General features: G+C 42.2%; 1 protein-coding gene across 11 annotated transcripts in view; it reads right to left on the minus strand.

Annotated features, from left to right (window-relative positions):
• LOC139052545 (uncharacterized) overlaps positions 1 to 13,758 on the minus strand; it is a 107,890-nt gene that overhangs the window by 93,765 nt on the left and 367 nt on the right. For 10 of the 11 annotated variants that reach the window (XM_070529655.1, XM_070529657.1, XM_070529661.1 and 7 more), the window contains exons 2-4: positions 8,638 to 8,757; positions 7,834 to 7,945; positions 3,788 to 4,014 (exon numbers count right to left, since the gene is read on the minus strand). In XM_070529655.1, the coding sequence (XP_070385756.1) occupies positions 3,788 to 4,014; positions 7,834 to 7,945; positions 8,638 to 8,757 (459 nt within the window). Of the gene's footprint in view, positions 1 to 3,787; positions 4,015 to 7,833; positions 7,946 to 8,637; positions 8,758 to 12,740; positions 13,357 to 13,758 lie in introns of those variants that run through there. The other variant, XM_070529651.1, reaches the window with a different exon arrangement.

The following is a 13,758-nucleotide window of genomic DNA, read 5'->3' on the forward strand; positions in this document are numbered from 1 at the left end:
AGAATGACATCACAACTAACAAGTAATAACACCACCTTTCCTGCTTGCATAAGCATGTATTGACTGTTTTTCCAGTTTAAGTGTTGAGAATAGAACCTTATCAATAATGTATAACCTTTAGCCTGACAGTTCCAATGGTTTTACAGTGGAAATATTTGCCTGAATGACAGTGCTTCTAGTATCGGGCATCAACTGCATCATAATGTTAAAAGAGCGAGAAATCTAATGTGGTAGTGTGGCACAGAGATACTTAGATTAATCTAGCTCAATTACATTTGAAAACTACTGGGAAAACAAGGGGAATGCGGGAGATGGAAATTCAAGATGATGGAAAACACAAGAACACGGTGAAGCCAGAACCAATGTTTCAACAAGTGGACTTGTCTTTTTCAAGGCGACATATGCTCTCTTCGGCACGGTATATACAGGTGCGTTTCTTCTAAAGGGGAGAGAGGGCAAGGCGGGTTGGCGAGACAACTACTGGACGTTTGTTAGCGGCGAGGGTGCAGAATTCAGGAGAGTTGTGCTCTCAACGTCGGTGGAAGAAGCAACGTGTGTGAGCCAATTGACATGTCATTGCAGGTTCCATTTTTTGTGGAAGGGGCCTAGACAACAAGGGCGGGTGGGGTACCATCTGCTTCACTGGAGGTCAGTGAACTATCGTTTCAATGAAAGAGAAAATAAAATTAGTGGCAGAAAATGTAGCTCTTGGAAGAAAAAAGTAATGAATATATAAATGAACGAATGAGGAGAATATATATAGGTAAAGGGTGGAGGGGAGGCTGGAATACTGTTGACAACCGAAAAAAAATATCTACATACATGTATATTGAAAAGGGGGGTGGGGAAGGAGGGGTACATGGCAACCCAGTGATAAATAAATGCTGTTGCCCACATACTTTGAAATTTAACACAGCGAATAAATTCTATATCTCCCTTTCAAACGTTTATGCCAATCCATTGCAATGTCTTGAATTTATGGATGAGGTATGATTCTCTGTATTTTCTGTCTCATGCAGAATGGAAATTTGACTGTATGATATAGAGCTTAAGTTCATCAGTTATGACCTGGTTGGTTTAAATGTTCGGCGACGCCTTTGGGAAGATTTTTAGCTGTGTCTGTGCGATGTCTGTTTAACTTGATGTTCTTTGATTGTCCCGTTTTACTGATATATTCTTACTTACAGAAGGAACACTCATGCATATAATATCGGAACTAGTGCAAGTAGAGCTAGTTTTCACTTTGTGTACATAGCCATTTGCGGTGCTTTTAATTTTAAGGTCACTTTGAAGGTGCCTGCAGTATTTGCACCTGAGAAGAGAGCATGCTTTTATTACGGGCTGACTTTTGCATGCACTTACATGTCTGTAATTTCTGTTGCGGCGATAGGTTACTCTTGTTATCACTGGGAACACTTTTCTCAGACGCTCGTTACTCGATAATATTGGGTGCTATTTTTGTAGGATGTTGTTTATGTTCGGGAGTGCATTAAAATATTTTGTTATAAATACTGGTGGGCTCTCAGATTCTGATGTAGGCTGTTTCTTAGCTAATTCTGGCTGCCTGTTCAATCTTGGTGCGACGTCATAAGTCCTGTCGAGAGGAATGTGTGGATAGTTTCTGCTAGCATTGCTTTAAAGTCATTTAGATGGTGGATCTAATCGTTGTCTTCGCCTAATATTCTCCTTGGTTTTGCTTGTCCGCCAAAAATTCCTCGCTTGCAGGTCACGGATGATGACTGGTGTAGTCTAAATACTGCTGGCTGTCCGTAGGCTTCCGCTAGTGTTGTTCTCAGTTTTCCATTCTCTATGTAGACCGTCGTGTCGAGCAAGTTGATTTGACTAGGAGAGTGGCGAGCTGTAAAGTCAATACTCGCGTGAAAGTGGTTGAAATGGCTAATTAGGTCGGTTAGCGCACTTATGCCATGTTCCCATATTATAAATATGTCGTCAATGTAACGCAGATAGGTGTGGGGTTTTAAAGGGTATGATTTTATAAATGAGGTTTGCTTCAAGCTGCCGCATGAAAATGTTAGCATACGTGGGCGCGAATGGTGTTCCCATGCTTGTGCCGAAAGTTTGCAGATACATGTAGTGAGCAGAAACGAATTCGAAATAGTTTAGTGTGAGAACTAACCTAAGGAGTGACAGGTAAACTTCAGGAGCGTGCCCTTGAGGACTGTCTGTGAGGGACTTTGATACAGCTTCAATTCCTTCACTCATGGGTATGTTAGTGTAAAGGGCAGAAACATGTAAAGTTACTAGAATAGCGCTGTCTGAGAGGATTTGGTTTCGTTAATGCCGTCGATAATTCGAAGGAAGTGACGCGTCTTGAACAAAAGATGGGAGGGTGGGCGGGATGTTTGACAAGTGGTGATTGAAGAATTTAGATAGTGACTCGGTAGGTGTGTTGTTATTAGACACTATAGGCCGAACTGGGATTTCTGCTGTGAATATTTATTCTACGGGAACCTGATGTATTTTAGGAAGAAGATAAAAGCGGCCTGCTTCTTTGTTCTTGAGCATCATCAAGCTATATTCAGACTGGGTGATCAGTGCCTGGGACCGGAGCTCCGCCAGTTGTACAAGGTTGCTGTAAACCGAAGCCGGGTTAGAGTCAAGTTTTGCGTAATGGGCATGGTTGCGCAGTTTGAAGGCCTCAGTTTTGTACTTTTCTATAGGCCAGATTACAATACTGCCGCCTTTGTCTGCAGGTTTAATTACAATATCCATTCTTTCCTCGAGTTCTTTAAGAATTTGGTGTTGAGCGGGGGACAAATTTTTGCTCTTGCGGCAACGCCACGTTGACTCTAGAATTTTCTTTGATATTAGCTTTATGCACAAATCAAAGTAAGGGCACTGTTGGACTTCCGGTGTTCACGTGCTAGGTGGTCTAAGAGTCTTTATCCTGTTTTCCTACGTCTGGCCTATCGTAAAAGAATTCCTTGATGCGCATGCACCTTCAAAACTGTTATATCCTTGTGGAGTTCATACTCATTTACTACGCTGTTTGTGAGACAAAATGTTAGACCCCGTTTGAGGAGATCAACTTAATCGGGATTTAAACTCTGTGGTATGTCTACTACATTGCTGCAGTGCTCTCGATGCTCGCTCGTAGCACTATCGGTGGAGCTATGTGCTGTAGAAGTCACCGCAGTTTTCTTGGGTGGATCTGTGGTTACAATACCTTTGTGTTGGTATTTATCTAGTAGGTTTTCCACCCTAGTTTCTAAGAATTGTTCAAGTTCTCTTTTTTCCAGTTCAGATTAATTTATACTGTCAAGCTGCTTAGTAATTATCCTAAGTTGTTCCCGGCAGTGTTCGAGAATATAAATTAACGAGAGCTACGCATTTTCTAAGACAGCATTCCACTTGAATAATAGTCTGAAGGGTAAAGAGCCGAGGGCACATCTAACCTTAATTCTAAGGTCTTCTGGGATTTTCTCGTGTTTAGTGCAGCTAGCGTAAGTTTTTAGGTGAAATCTGTAATTTGTTTGTTTGGCGGTGAGTTTGCGGGAGTGGAGGAAAGGGCGAGATTTGTTATTGCGTGTGCCACGTATTTGGAAACTACTGTAACTGCAGGCTGCACACTGTGCTGTACATTCAAGGTACAGCCACATACAACTGTAGAAAAAAGCAAAGATAATCAATCTTTCACTTATGCAGCAGAAATCAAAGAATGACCTCTAACCAATCGCTTACTGCCAACATTACACCCCAAGAACTAACTACACCTTGTGCACATGTGACTTGCGTACAATGCATGCATGTTAACACCGCCTCTTACCTCATGTACTTGTACGAGTTGGCTGAGGTCATCTTTGAAGTAGGACACCACAAGGGGTTTAAGGCCGACCGATGCAGCATCCTTGTCACCCAAACTGGTCTCTGCTTGCGTTATCTTCAAACTCCACTCCAGCACTGCGTCATTCCCCGTGTTCGAGCGCAAGAACGATGTAAGCAGCAGCACTACATCTCTGGGTATGTTACTCAGCCTTCCATCCATTTGCACCCCTGTAAGTAATAAATAAAGAGATGCAGACAATAAAATGTGATTATGTACCCATATATTTCTTACACATGGAAGAATAAAGAGCTGGGCACATTGATACATCATAGAAATACTTGTAGAGGCATAAGCCTGTTATATTAATCTTTTAGCACATTTGTGTTATCTGCATCAACACAATTTTGCTGCATTGTGTTCAATCCATGGTTGAAGGTTTAGTTGCAAGTCAGCACCTGTGCATACTTTCATTTCCTACAAAAACCCAAACAGTCCCAAACAGTCCAGTCCTGCTATCACCGACCAATTCACAAGCTAGAGGGCAGGTTTGCAGACTGTGGGTATACATAACCTACATTCTTGCTTCATCCAGACCTAAGTGGCTTTCTCTATGCCCTACAGCTTCCAAACTCTGTATGCTTCAGCATGCTTTAACTGCGCTGCATAAACATTGATATATACGTGGTTTTGCATACACTAATGCAAGGGGCAATTTTCACCCTGCAACTTTAACTGCCTTATTTTACATGCTTTTTTCGTTTCAAGTATGCATATGGGCAAAAAATTTCAAATTTATATACGTTACAGAAAACCTGAAATTCTTTAGCTTATATGTACTTCAGCCTTTCTGTCTGGATCTTGCTGATGTTAAAGAACCCCAGGGGGTCAAAATTAATCTGGAGCCCTTCACTACGGTGTGCCTCATAATCAGAACTAGTTTTGGCACGTAAAACTCCAGAATCAATCAATCAATCTTGCTGAAGTGCACTTAAATTAACTCCTTTGCCTGCTATGAATTATTGTCGCCATGCCCAAAGAACGAGGCAGATTCCTCTTTGCTGCTATTTTGTCCATAAAGGTACTTGAGCTGCTTCCAGCTACATTAAAGCTAAAAGCTCGCCTCAGCTTCAGATGCAGTTGCTTCAAATGCTGTTCACGACAAGATATGGACAGCAAGAGTACTATTGTAGTCGACGTTGCTGAAGTCTACTGCGGAGCTATTTTACAGCAGTTATGGCAGTCACTGCCCCACAAACAGCCTTGACAGAATGCCTCTGCCCTACATCAAAATACACCGGCTTGAAACCACAAAGGTCACTGTGGGTACTGCTAGTGTGAAGACAGGAAGAGAGGCTGAAAGGCGACTGCACTTCTGCTGGAACTGTTTCTACCTACTTTCTCACTCAGCTCGCCACTTCCACTTTGCTCCTGGAAATGACATGGGCAGAGCTGTTAAGAATTGTGTATTCTCAAGCTCAGACCGGACCAATCAGAGAAGAATGGTGAAATCACTCACTGCCAACTTCCTCAATTTTTCAATTAACTTTTCTTCAATTTAAGCAACCATTTTAGTTTCTGCTGCCCTTTTCTGCTGCTTATTTATTTATTTATTTATTTATTTAAAAATACCTTACAGGCCTCAAAGTGAGGCATTGAGTAAGGGGGGCAGTACATAGAAAATACATTGAATACAAGGCAAATCTATAAACCGTATCTGTTTTCAACCTACAACCAAAGTACAACTGAGATGAAAAAAAAATTATTTAGATCACGATTCACTAGGGAAAAGAAGAAACATAAAAAACATAATATAATAACAAGGAATAAATCATACAGATTTTTCAGTGAAGTCGTGTAATTAATAACAACAGTAATGATGAAAAACAATGACAGAAAAGTTACGGACGCGACATTCCAACGAAACGGTAAACATAGCGACATAACAGCAATAATGCGAAAATAAGCTGTAAATATAGTGCAAGTATAGAAAGCATTGTGCGACAAACGTAAAACTTCACTTTTCGTTAGTCATGTATTCAGTCAAGGCATCACGGAATGAATCGTAGTTAGATTGGCTTGCAATGCTGTCAGGGAGCGAATTCCATATTCTGATAGCACGAGGAAGAGCAGAGCAATGGAATGCCTTTGTAGACCCGTAAAGGCGGGCATAGCTGAAATGATTATGAAGCCTATGTGACGTGGAGTAGGGTCGTTTCAAGCATGCGGGTGTTCGAGTGGAGTGAAGGAATTTGTGGAACAGTGTTAAAAGGGCAATGTCTCGGCGAGTGCTCAAGGATTGTAATGAAAGTTTAAGTTTTATTTGTGTAACACTAGACTGGTAGCTGTAATCGTTTATGATGAAGCGGCTTGCTCTATTCTGGATCCGTTCTAGCGATTCAATTAGGTATTTCTGGTGAGGGGACCAAATGGGAGATGCATACTCGAGCTTGGGACGAACGAGAGTTAGGTAGGCTAGCTTGCGAACATTTGAAGGAACATTTCTTAAGTTGCGTCGCAAGTACCCCAACGATTGGGAGGCATTAGCTGAAATGGACGTGATATGGTCTGTCCAAGAAAGATTTGATGTGAATAGAACCCTAGATACTTATATTGTGTAGCTGTTGTAACAGTGTAATTGTTAATATGGTAGGGATACTGTGAGGTTGCCGACTTCCGGGTAAAAGACATTACTTTGCATTTTGTGGTATTTAATGTCATTAGCCATTTATTGCACCAGTTATTGATTTGTTGAAGGTCTTGCTGAAGAATGAGATGATCATCTGAGTTTTTAATTGGGCGATAAATTATGCAGTCGTCGGCGAATATTCTGATGGTGGAGGACAAATTTTGAGGTAAGTCGTTAATAAATATTAGAAAAAGCAAGGGACCGAGGACGCTACCCTGTGGTACACCAGAAGAAACGTCTGTTACGGAGGAAGAGTAGTTATTTGCAATAGTAAACTGCTGACGATTAGACAGGAAATTTCGGAGCCATGACAAGGTCAGACAGTCTAATTTAAGTGCGGAGAGTTTTGATATTAGGCGACAATGTGCCACACGGTCGAATGCCTTCGAAAAATCAAGGAACAAGCAATCAATTTGTAAGTTATAATTTAAGTTAGTGTGTAGGTCTGTTGTAAATTCAAATAATTGTGTATCGCACGAGAGGCCCTTCCTAAAGCCATGCTGATTATAACTACTATAGTTACACTATATGATTAAAAGTCCCCTAGTAGCTCAATGAAACATATACCTTTGGAAATGGTCGAGAACTTAAACAGTAATGGTCACATCTCCTTAATTTCCTTGGCTGAGTGTACTGGCTCTGAAGAATCTATAAAGGCTCTGATCACAGGGTAGCATTCTCCCATTGCCTTCCTCTGGAGGGGGATGTCCTCTTCACATGGTGCTATCGATGCTTGCTCAGCCAAAACTTCCTTTGATGATTCTAGCTCATCAGGCGTTAATGTGACAGTAGCAGGCTGCCAATCAATGCAGCCATACGAAGAACTCGAGCTTTGTTTTTTTTGTGTTTGTGCTACCAGAGAGTGCCTCTGCAAGACGCTTACCGCCTCTGTCAGTGTTCCCAATTCTTGTTTCAATCTTGTAGGCTAGGCCCACCGAGGAAACTGAGTTTGAGCTGGAGTTAGGGTCACCAAGTGAATGTGGGAATTTGCCAACAGCATAGTTTGCGATGTTCCTGATTTCTTTCGCAGAAGGTCGGTCCTTCACTTTTCGGCATGCAGCTGCTATCATTCTCACTACTTCCTGTTTTTCTGGTGGCCGAAGATATGCACCTTTGTCTAAGTCATCCAGCACATCCTATCTAACGTTTTTCCATGAGAGCTCTACCTTAGATATGAAAGATGGTGCCAGGTCACTGCTGCTCGATGACCTGACTTCATCGCCTGAAAAGCATGAAGCATAGCCTTCAACTCAGACCACAACAGCACCACAACATCACCATAACATCTGGTATACAAAGTGTACCTAAAATTAGCATGTGCGCCTTTTCAGTAAAAGTGGTGATGTTTGAATAGACTTGCCTGAAATCCATTCACCAATGCACAAAGTGAATGTATGAGTGCCACTCTCAACGGATTCAGCCAAGCAGCTGAAAGCCTCTTCATCAACCTCTGTTCCATCAAGTAGATAGACCTGCAAGCAGCATAGAGTATTTATTACCTTGTACACAGAAATGAAATGCACACAATTTTCAGGCTTTGCCACAGGTGAGTTCTAGCTACATTCAGAAACCTACGAAGGGGTGAGCGCATGAACTTCCTTATCCTGCACAAAAACACCAATCGCACAGCCCTGAGAGCTCAAATGAAATCATTTGCGTTTGTAGTCTGCACTTTGTATACCAAACACTAAATTATAAATAAACGTAACAGAAACTAACACTAAGACATGGCACATTTCTGAAGAGCAGCCATATACGACATTCAATGCTTCTAAAGATGAGCAGCAGCCATGTCAGGCCATCCCAAACTCGGCATCATTTAGTACCTTCAACTGACCCCTTCAGACTGCCACCTGGTGATATAAATTGATGCTAATCCATACCCGGCACAACTCTTCATGTAACATGGCTTCTATTGGATTACAACAAAATTACAGTGCTGCTTATCCAAGCCAGAGCATGAAGAAAAAAGGCATGCATTGACAGCCTCAACAGCTGTAAGCAACAAGTCCAGCTACACCAACTGCACTCACAGGAGCAAATAACAGCCTGAAAATACGAAAAGCAAATATACTATGCCTTTCCTATATGTATCTCCTAGTTTGCCATGGAATTAAGAATATATTGACAGTCATAAGCATAAGCTCAAAGTACATTTACAAACCTTCAGGTCCTCATTGCGACACATTCCAAATTCCACAGCTTTCCTTTTTACGGCATAAAGCGTGCTCACAACTGCGAGTTTCTTGATGGTCTTATCCCTGCTCCGTAGCTTCCCCATCATCTGAAAAAAAAAAGAGGCACATACATAGTTGCTTGTTTAATAAGAATGCAATGCCAGGGTGACAAGAAATGTAGTCAAAAGAGCCTTAAATTGGTCAAACGACAGTGGAACTTGATGGAGGAATTCTGTGAAACATGCAAGGTGGAGAAGTAAATATTGAAGTGGAAATTAGACATGCACTCAATTATACGAAATCGCTACAAAGGAGACCCATACAGGTTCCTCGAAGGTAAAACTTTGCAGATGAGGAAAAATTCGTCCTGTTCATGGACTCAAACAAAGCACTGCCTACTTTCTTTCCAGGGAAATCACTTCACCGTTTAAACTAACTAGGTGGATAGCAGATGGCAGCATTCACTCGAACGCATTAAAAGCTCAAAGCAACGCCAATTGACAAAGAAATTTTGTGGAAACCAACAACGTGGAAAGAAGGTGGATTACTTCACTTTGTAGGTGTAGAACTCCAGCTTGCGAATTTTTCAACTACGAAGCTCCACTATGGAGAAATCCATATGGGTTGTCTTTGTAGCAACTTGTTAGAACTGAATAGATGTCTTATTTCTATTTAATTAAATATGGAACTATCTGTACAGCTGGACCACATATGTTCATGGAGATTTCAGCTAACCGCACTTGAAGCAAAATTGCAGCAGTCCACTTGAGTGCCTTGCTTCTTGCCCCTGAATTAAGCTGCAAAATTACAGCTGCACCACTAAAAACAAAAGTGGGCTTACTGTTAATCCACTGCTCAAGAAAAAAAATATCGTGAACCACTCCACTCTGTGAAGGTGGGTGACCAGCGAAGCTGTTTATCGCACGACACAGAGGTGACAATTTTTTAGCAAAGTACGAACACATTTATTGTCCCGATAGGTAGTCATCGTGCCGATTGGTACGCACACACATTAGCGTATCACCTCTGTTGTTATATCTGTCCGTCACGTAAGACAATGAATGGCTCATATCCCCATACCCCCGTAAACGTGGCCTCCCCATTACAACAACAGAAGTGAAATTCTACTCTGGAATGATGGGCGGCAACGAAGCCAGCTGTGAAAGAATACAACGCTTGAGCCATTGCTGATGCTGATAGTTTTTTGCACAACGGAGCCAGTTGTGGAAGAAGACGATGACGAACGCGCAAGAATTGGCACGAGTGCGTTTGTGCAGTTGCGCTGAGTTGTGCAAGCTGTGGAAGAAGACAACGGCACTCGAGCTATTGCTGCTGATAGTTTCTGCGCCCATCGGACGAACAGATTTCGCTTTTGACTAGCCATATATAGCTTTGCTGTAAAAGCTCTTTTGCTTAGTAGGCATACTACTACAATTCCTATAGCTGCAATAAGTGTGCATTGCCTTTCATTTAGTTAAATGACATCACTTGGGCATCGAATTTTCAATCAGCCAGCTCAGCATGAAGTCAGCGCAGCAGGAAGTTTCAAACTGCATTAAATTAAAATTTTGCACTGGATGTCACTTTGACATAGCGGCAAGCAGCTGCTCTCCCTAGTGTTCCTATTTCATGACGGTTAAGGCAATAATGTTGAGAGGATTGCACGTATGTAATATTGTTAGCCCCTTGTCGGTACTCTACATGAGCAATGGTGGTGCTGCCTCCTTGTTGGTTGAAAACATGGGTTTATGCTTGTAACCAATCAGCAACATATATATCTTACCTTTGCAACGAAAATTTAAGCCCTAATTCAAGCTACACACTTGTTTGACAAACCAGGATGGCTTATTTCATTCTACCGATATCACTGGGAGCTTGTCTTCCCCCAAAAAATATGTCGTCAAAGAATTAGGAAATTAGAAAAGGAACAGCACCACAATAATTCTGCAATGCAATGAGAAGCCTGCTTGGGCCTGCTGACTATGTGGGCTAGGTGATTTATTGATGCCCTAGCATATTATTGGCTAATGCTTTATTCATTATTAGATTTGAATCAGGTTAATCGGTGCAAGTCATCCGTGATTAATTAGTCAAGCGTGTCCTCTTAAAACTATACATGCAAGTTTAATTTCTGTGTTGAAATCACCACCTTTTCGTCACAGCAGGATTTCAAGTGCAGCTATACACCTGTATTCCGCTGAAAGTGAGAAGGCAGACAACTTGTCAGGTGGTGTTTGATCTCAAACCACAGTGGTGATGATACAACACTTTGCAGGGTGTATTAAGCCCAATCTCACTCTTTCATGCATTGAGCCAGTGCCCAAACAGATGTACATTCGAGGAATTTCCACGCCTTGCCAACTTTTCTGGTACAACTCAAATGTGCTCTGGCATATGAAGCTTTCTATAGTAGGAAAATACTAGCAAAATTTGCCACTGCAACTGAACTCCTATTCTGTAATTGTGTGAAATGCATGGTGCACGTCTGAAAGAGGAAAAACAACTATCTAATGCAATGTATAAATGTGGAATAATCTTTTTTTTAGGTTTTGTCCACATCAACAAGCCGGGCCATTTTGTTGATTAGTGGCTGGCTAATGTCGAACATTTTTTAATCAATCAATGCCCAGCCCTACTGGCTACATACAAAATGTTAACGGACTAAACATGGTATTTATTGGCTTGAAACATCAGGCTCGGCTTGTCACTATTCTATGTAGACGAGATTGAGACGAAGGCCACCTTCAAACCTTGCAGGCAAACTACATCTAGTTTATACGACATAACTGTTGTATCCAGGGTTCAAAGTTTCTTTGTAGAGAGAAAAAGCGAGGCAAATGGACTTGAGGGCTTTAAATGTGGGAGCCTTTAGTTATGCTTAACTGTTCAGATCAATGTCCTACAAACAGATATATTCTTGTTAATTTCTTGTATATGTCTATGGCTTAAATATCAAGTTTGACAGATCAATCCTGTTTTCATATTATTTCTAATAAATTAATTTCTGTGAGTAAGGCCCAAAACTCTCGAGATCCCCATGACTTGCTATCACCAAGCAGCAGCATTGCATTATCGCGCCACGCTCTCAATTGCCTCGCAGCTCATAATTTGGTAGCAGAACATAATTATTGGGGAAACCTATAGAAGGGTGGGGGAGAGGTTCAACACAGGGTTTCCCCCTTGACTTTTGTGTTGCAACCACTGTGCCATTTGCCAGACTGCAGCCTAGTGCAATAGTACAACTAACATTTTTTACTGTATTTTTTTGTCTTCTGCAACATCATAAATGTACATACTAAAAATATTCTTACATGCAATGCCACCCATGTCCATTATGTTCACCATCTTGGGATTGGGACTACGCTGTTTCTAATAAAGCTCAGTTGATAGTCGAGTCGTTGTGGTGTGAACCTCTCCTCTTGTCCTTTGTGTTTTTTGACTGTTTTTTTTCCTTCAACTATGTACCTACTCGAGCACTATGAAAGCAAACACCCAAAGTAACACTTGAAAGGCTTTATAGCACTTCAATGCACATGCTTCACACAATATGTTCCATAAGAGTGCATATTTAAATTATTTCTGATCAAATTAGTTCAAAGCACAGGGTACAGCTATACCTGCAAATTGCTGGGGGCAATGAAGGAAACTTTGTCAGTTTTCTCAGTTTTCAGAAAATTATATTATAGTATATATACTTCGTTGTTTTTCTTAATTAAAGACAAGTTTCATGTTCCTATCATGCTCGCAATGCACATTCACTTTTACTCACAGAAGAACAAAATTAATTCACAGACATCCACGAGTCCTACTTTCGGCTATGCAAATTTTGGAAAAATGATATTGGCTCGCACTTTTTCAACCAAGGATTACAGTGACTCACACTCTCGGAAACAGATACTCATTTACGTACACGTTTGCAGCATCTAACCAGCACTACACATAGTTTACTCACACTCAATTAGGACACTCAGTAACAGTCACCATCACACTGAACTAGCTCTGGGGAAGTTACACTATCACTCACTTGCATTCCCTCAGACCACTCAATTCACATTAATCGCCATTCATATTTGAATTCACATGTACTCACACTCACTGGCGTTCACTCAGGTCGACACGCTAACCGGCCCTTACTTGTGAGAACTCTTTTTCATCATTGCCTCTAGCTCATGCTGGCACGTAAACTCACTGCCACTGGAATTGTGTCCCATTATCCACAATTTCTCTGCAGGGCATTTGTTAAATATATTGTCTCACACCGCGACTTAGGCAGTCCCTCGAGCCTCGCTAGAACGCAGAATTACAGACCTCAGGTCCGTTACCAACATGCGAGCGAATGGCCCGAGATGCCATACACGTTTTCATACGCGCTGTCTACCGGAGCGCCGTAATCGAGAATACGCGTCAGGCGCGCCGCTGTTCAGGGCGTGTTCGACCCACACACGAAAGTAATTCACCGCGTCATCTCCGCAGCAGCGATTCCAACAAGGTATCTGATCCGTGCCGGCGGGCGCGCGGCTACGAATGGTGTCTTTGTCGATGTAGCGCAGCCTCATTAGCGCCTAGTTTGCCGTCAGCGTTGGAAACGGTGAGCGATGCCTCAACAAAATATAACTGTGCTGTGATGACCGAAGCCGACTTGCGAATTCATTTCCAGCGTTAGTTGAACGCGTCCTGAGCAGCGGCACGTAATCTAACGCCAGTGCGCAAGTGTGAGGCGCGGGTGGCATCTCTAGCCGCGACGCAGGAGACATGAGCACGCCGTCATTTCCGATACAATCTCGTGCAACAACACACTACGTAAATCACCCCCGCACAGGGCTACAGGCACCTCAACTACATACTATCGCGCTCAGTACGAGCTACTACGCTCAAGCGCGTGGCAAAGCCGTCGCGGGTTGTAGCTCGTACTGAGCAGCACTGGCCGGCGATTCGGCGACACATTTCAAGTTCCTGGGCGATAGCGCAAGCTAAGCCGTTCAGTTGCATTCCTAGAAAGTATGTCTACGATTGAACGTCACAAAAGCACTCGCAAGAGGCCTAGAAAAGAAAGCGTGCCATTATAGAAAGGCAGGCGCACGGGCGTCAGTGATTCGCAGATGAACAGC

Source organism: Dermacentor albipictus, unplaced genomic scaffold (assembly GCF_038994185.2).
Source record: "Dermacentor albipictus isolate Rhodes 1998 colony unplaced genomic scaffold, USDA_Dalb.pri_finalv2 scaffold_26, whole genome shotgun sequence".
NCBI classification, from domain to species: domain Eukaryota; kingdom Metazoa; phylum Arthropoda; class Arachnida; order Ixodida; family Ixodidae; genus Dermacentor; species Dermacentor albipictus.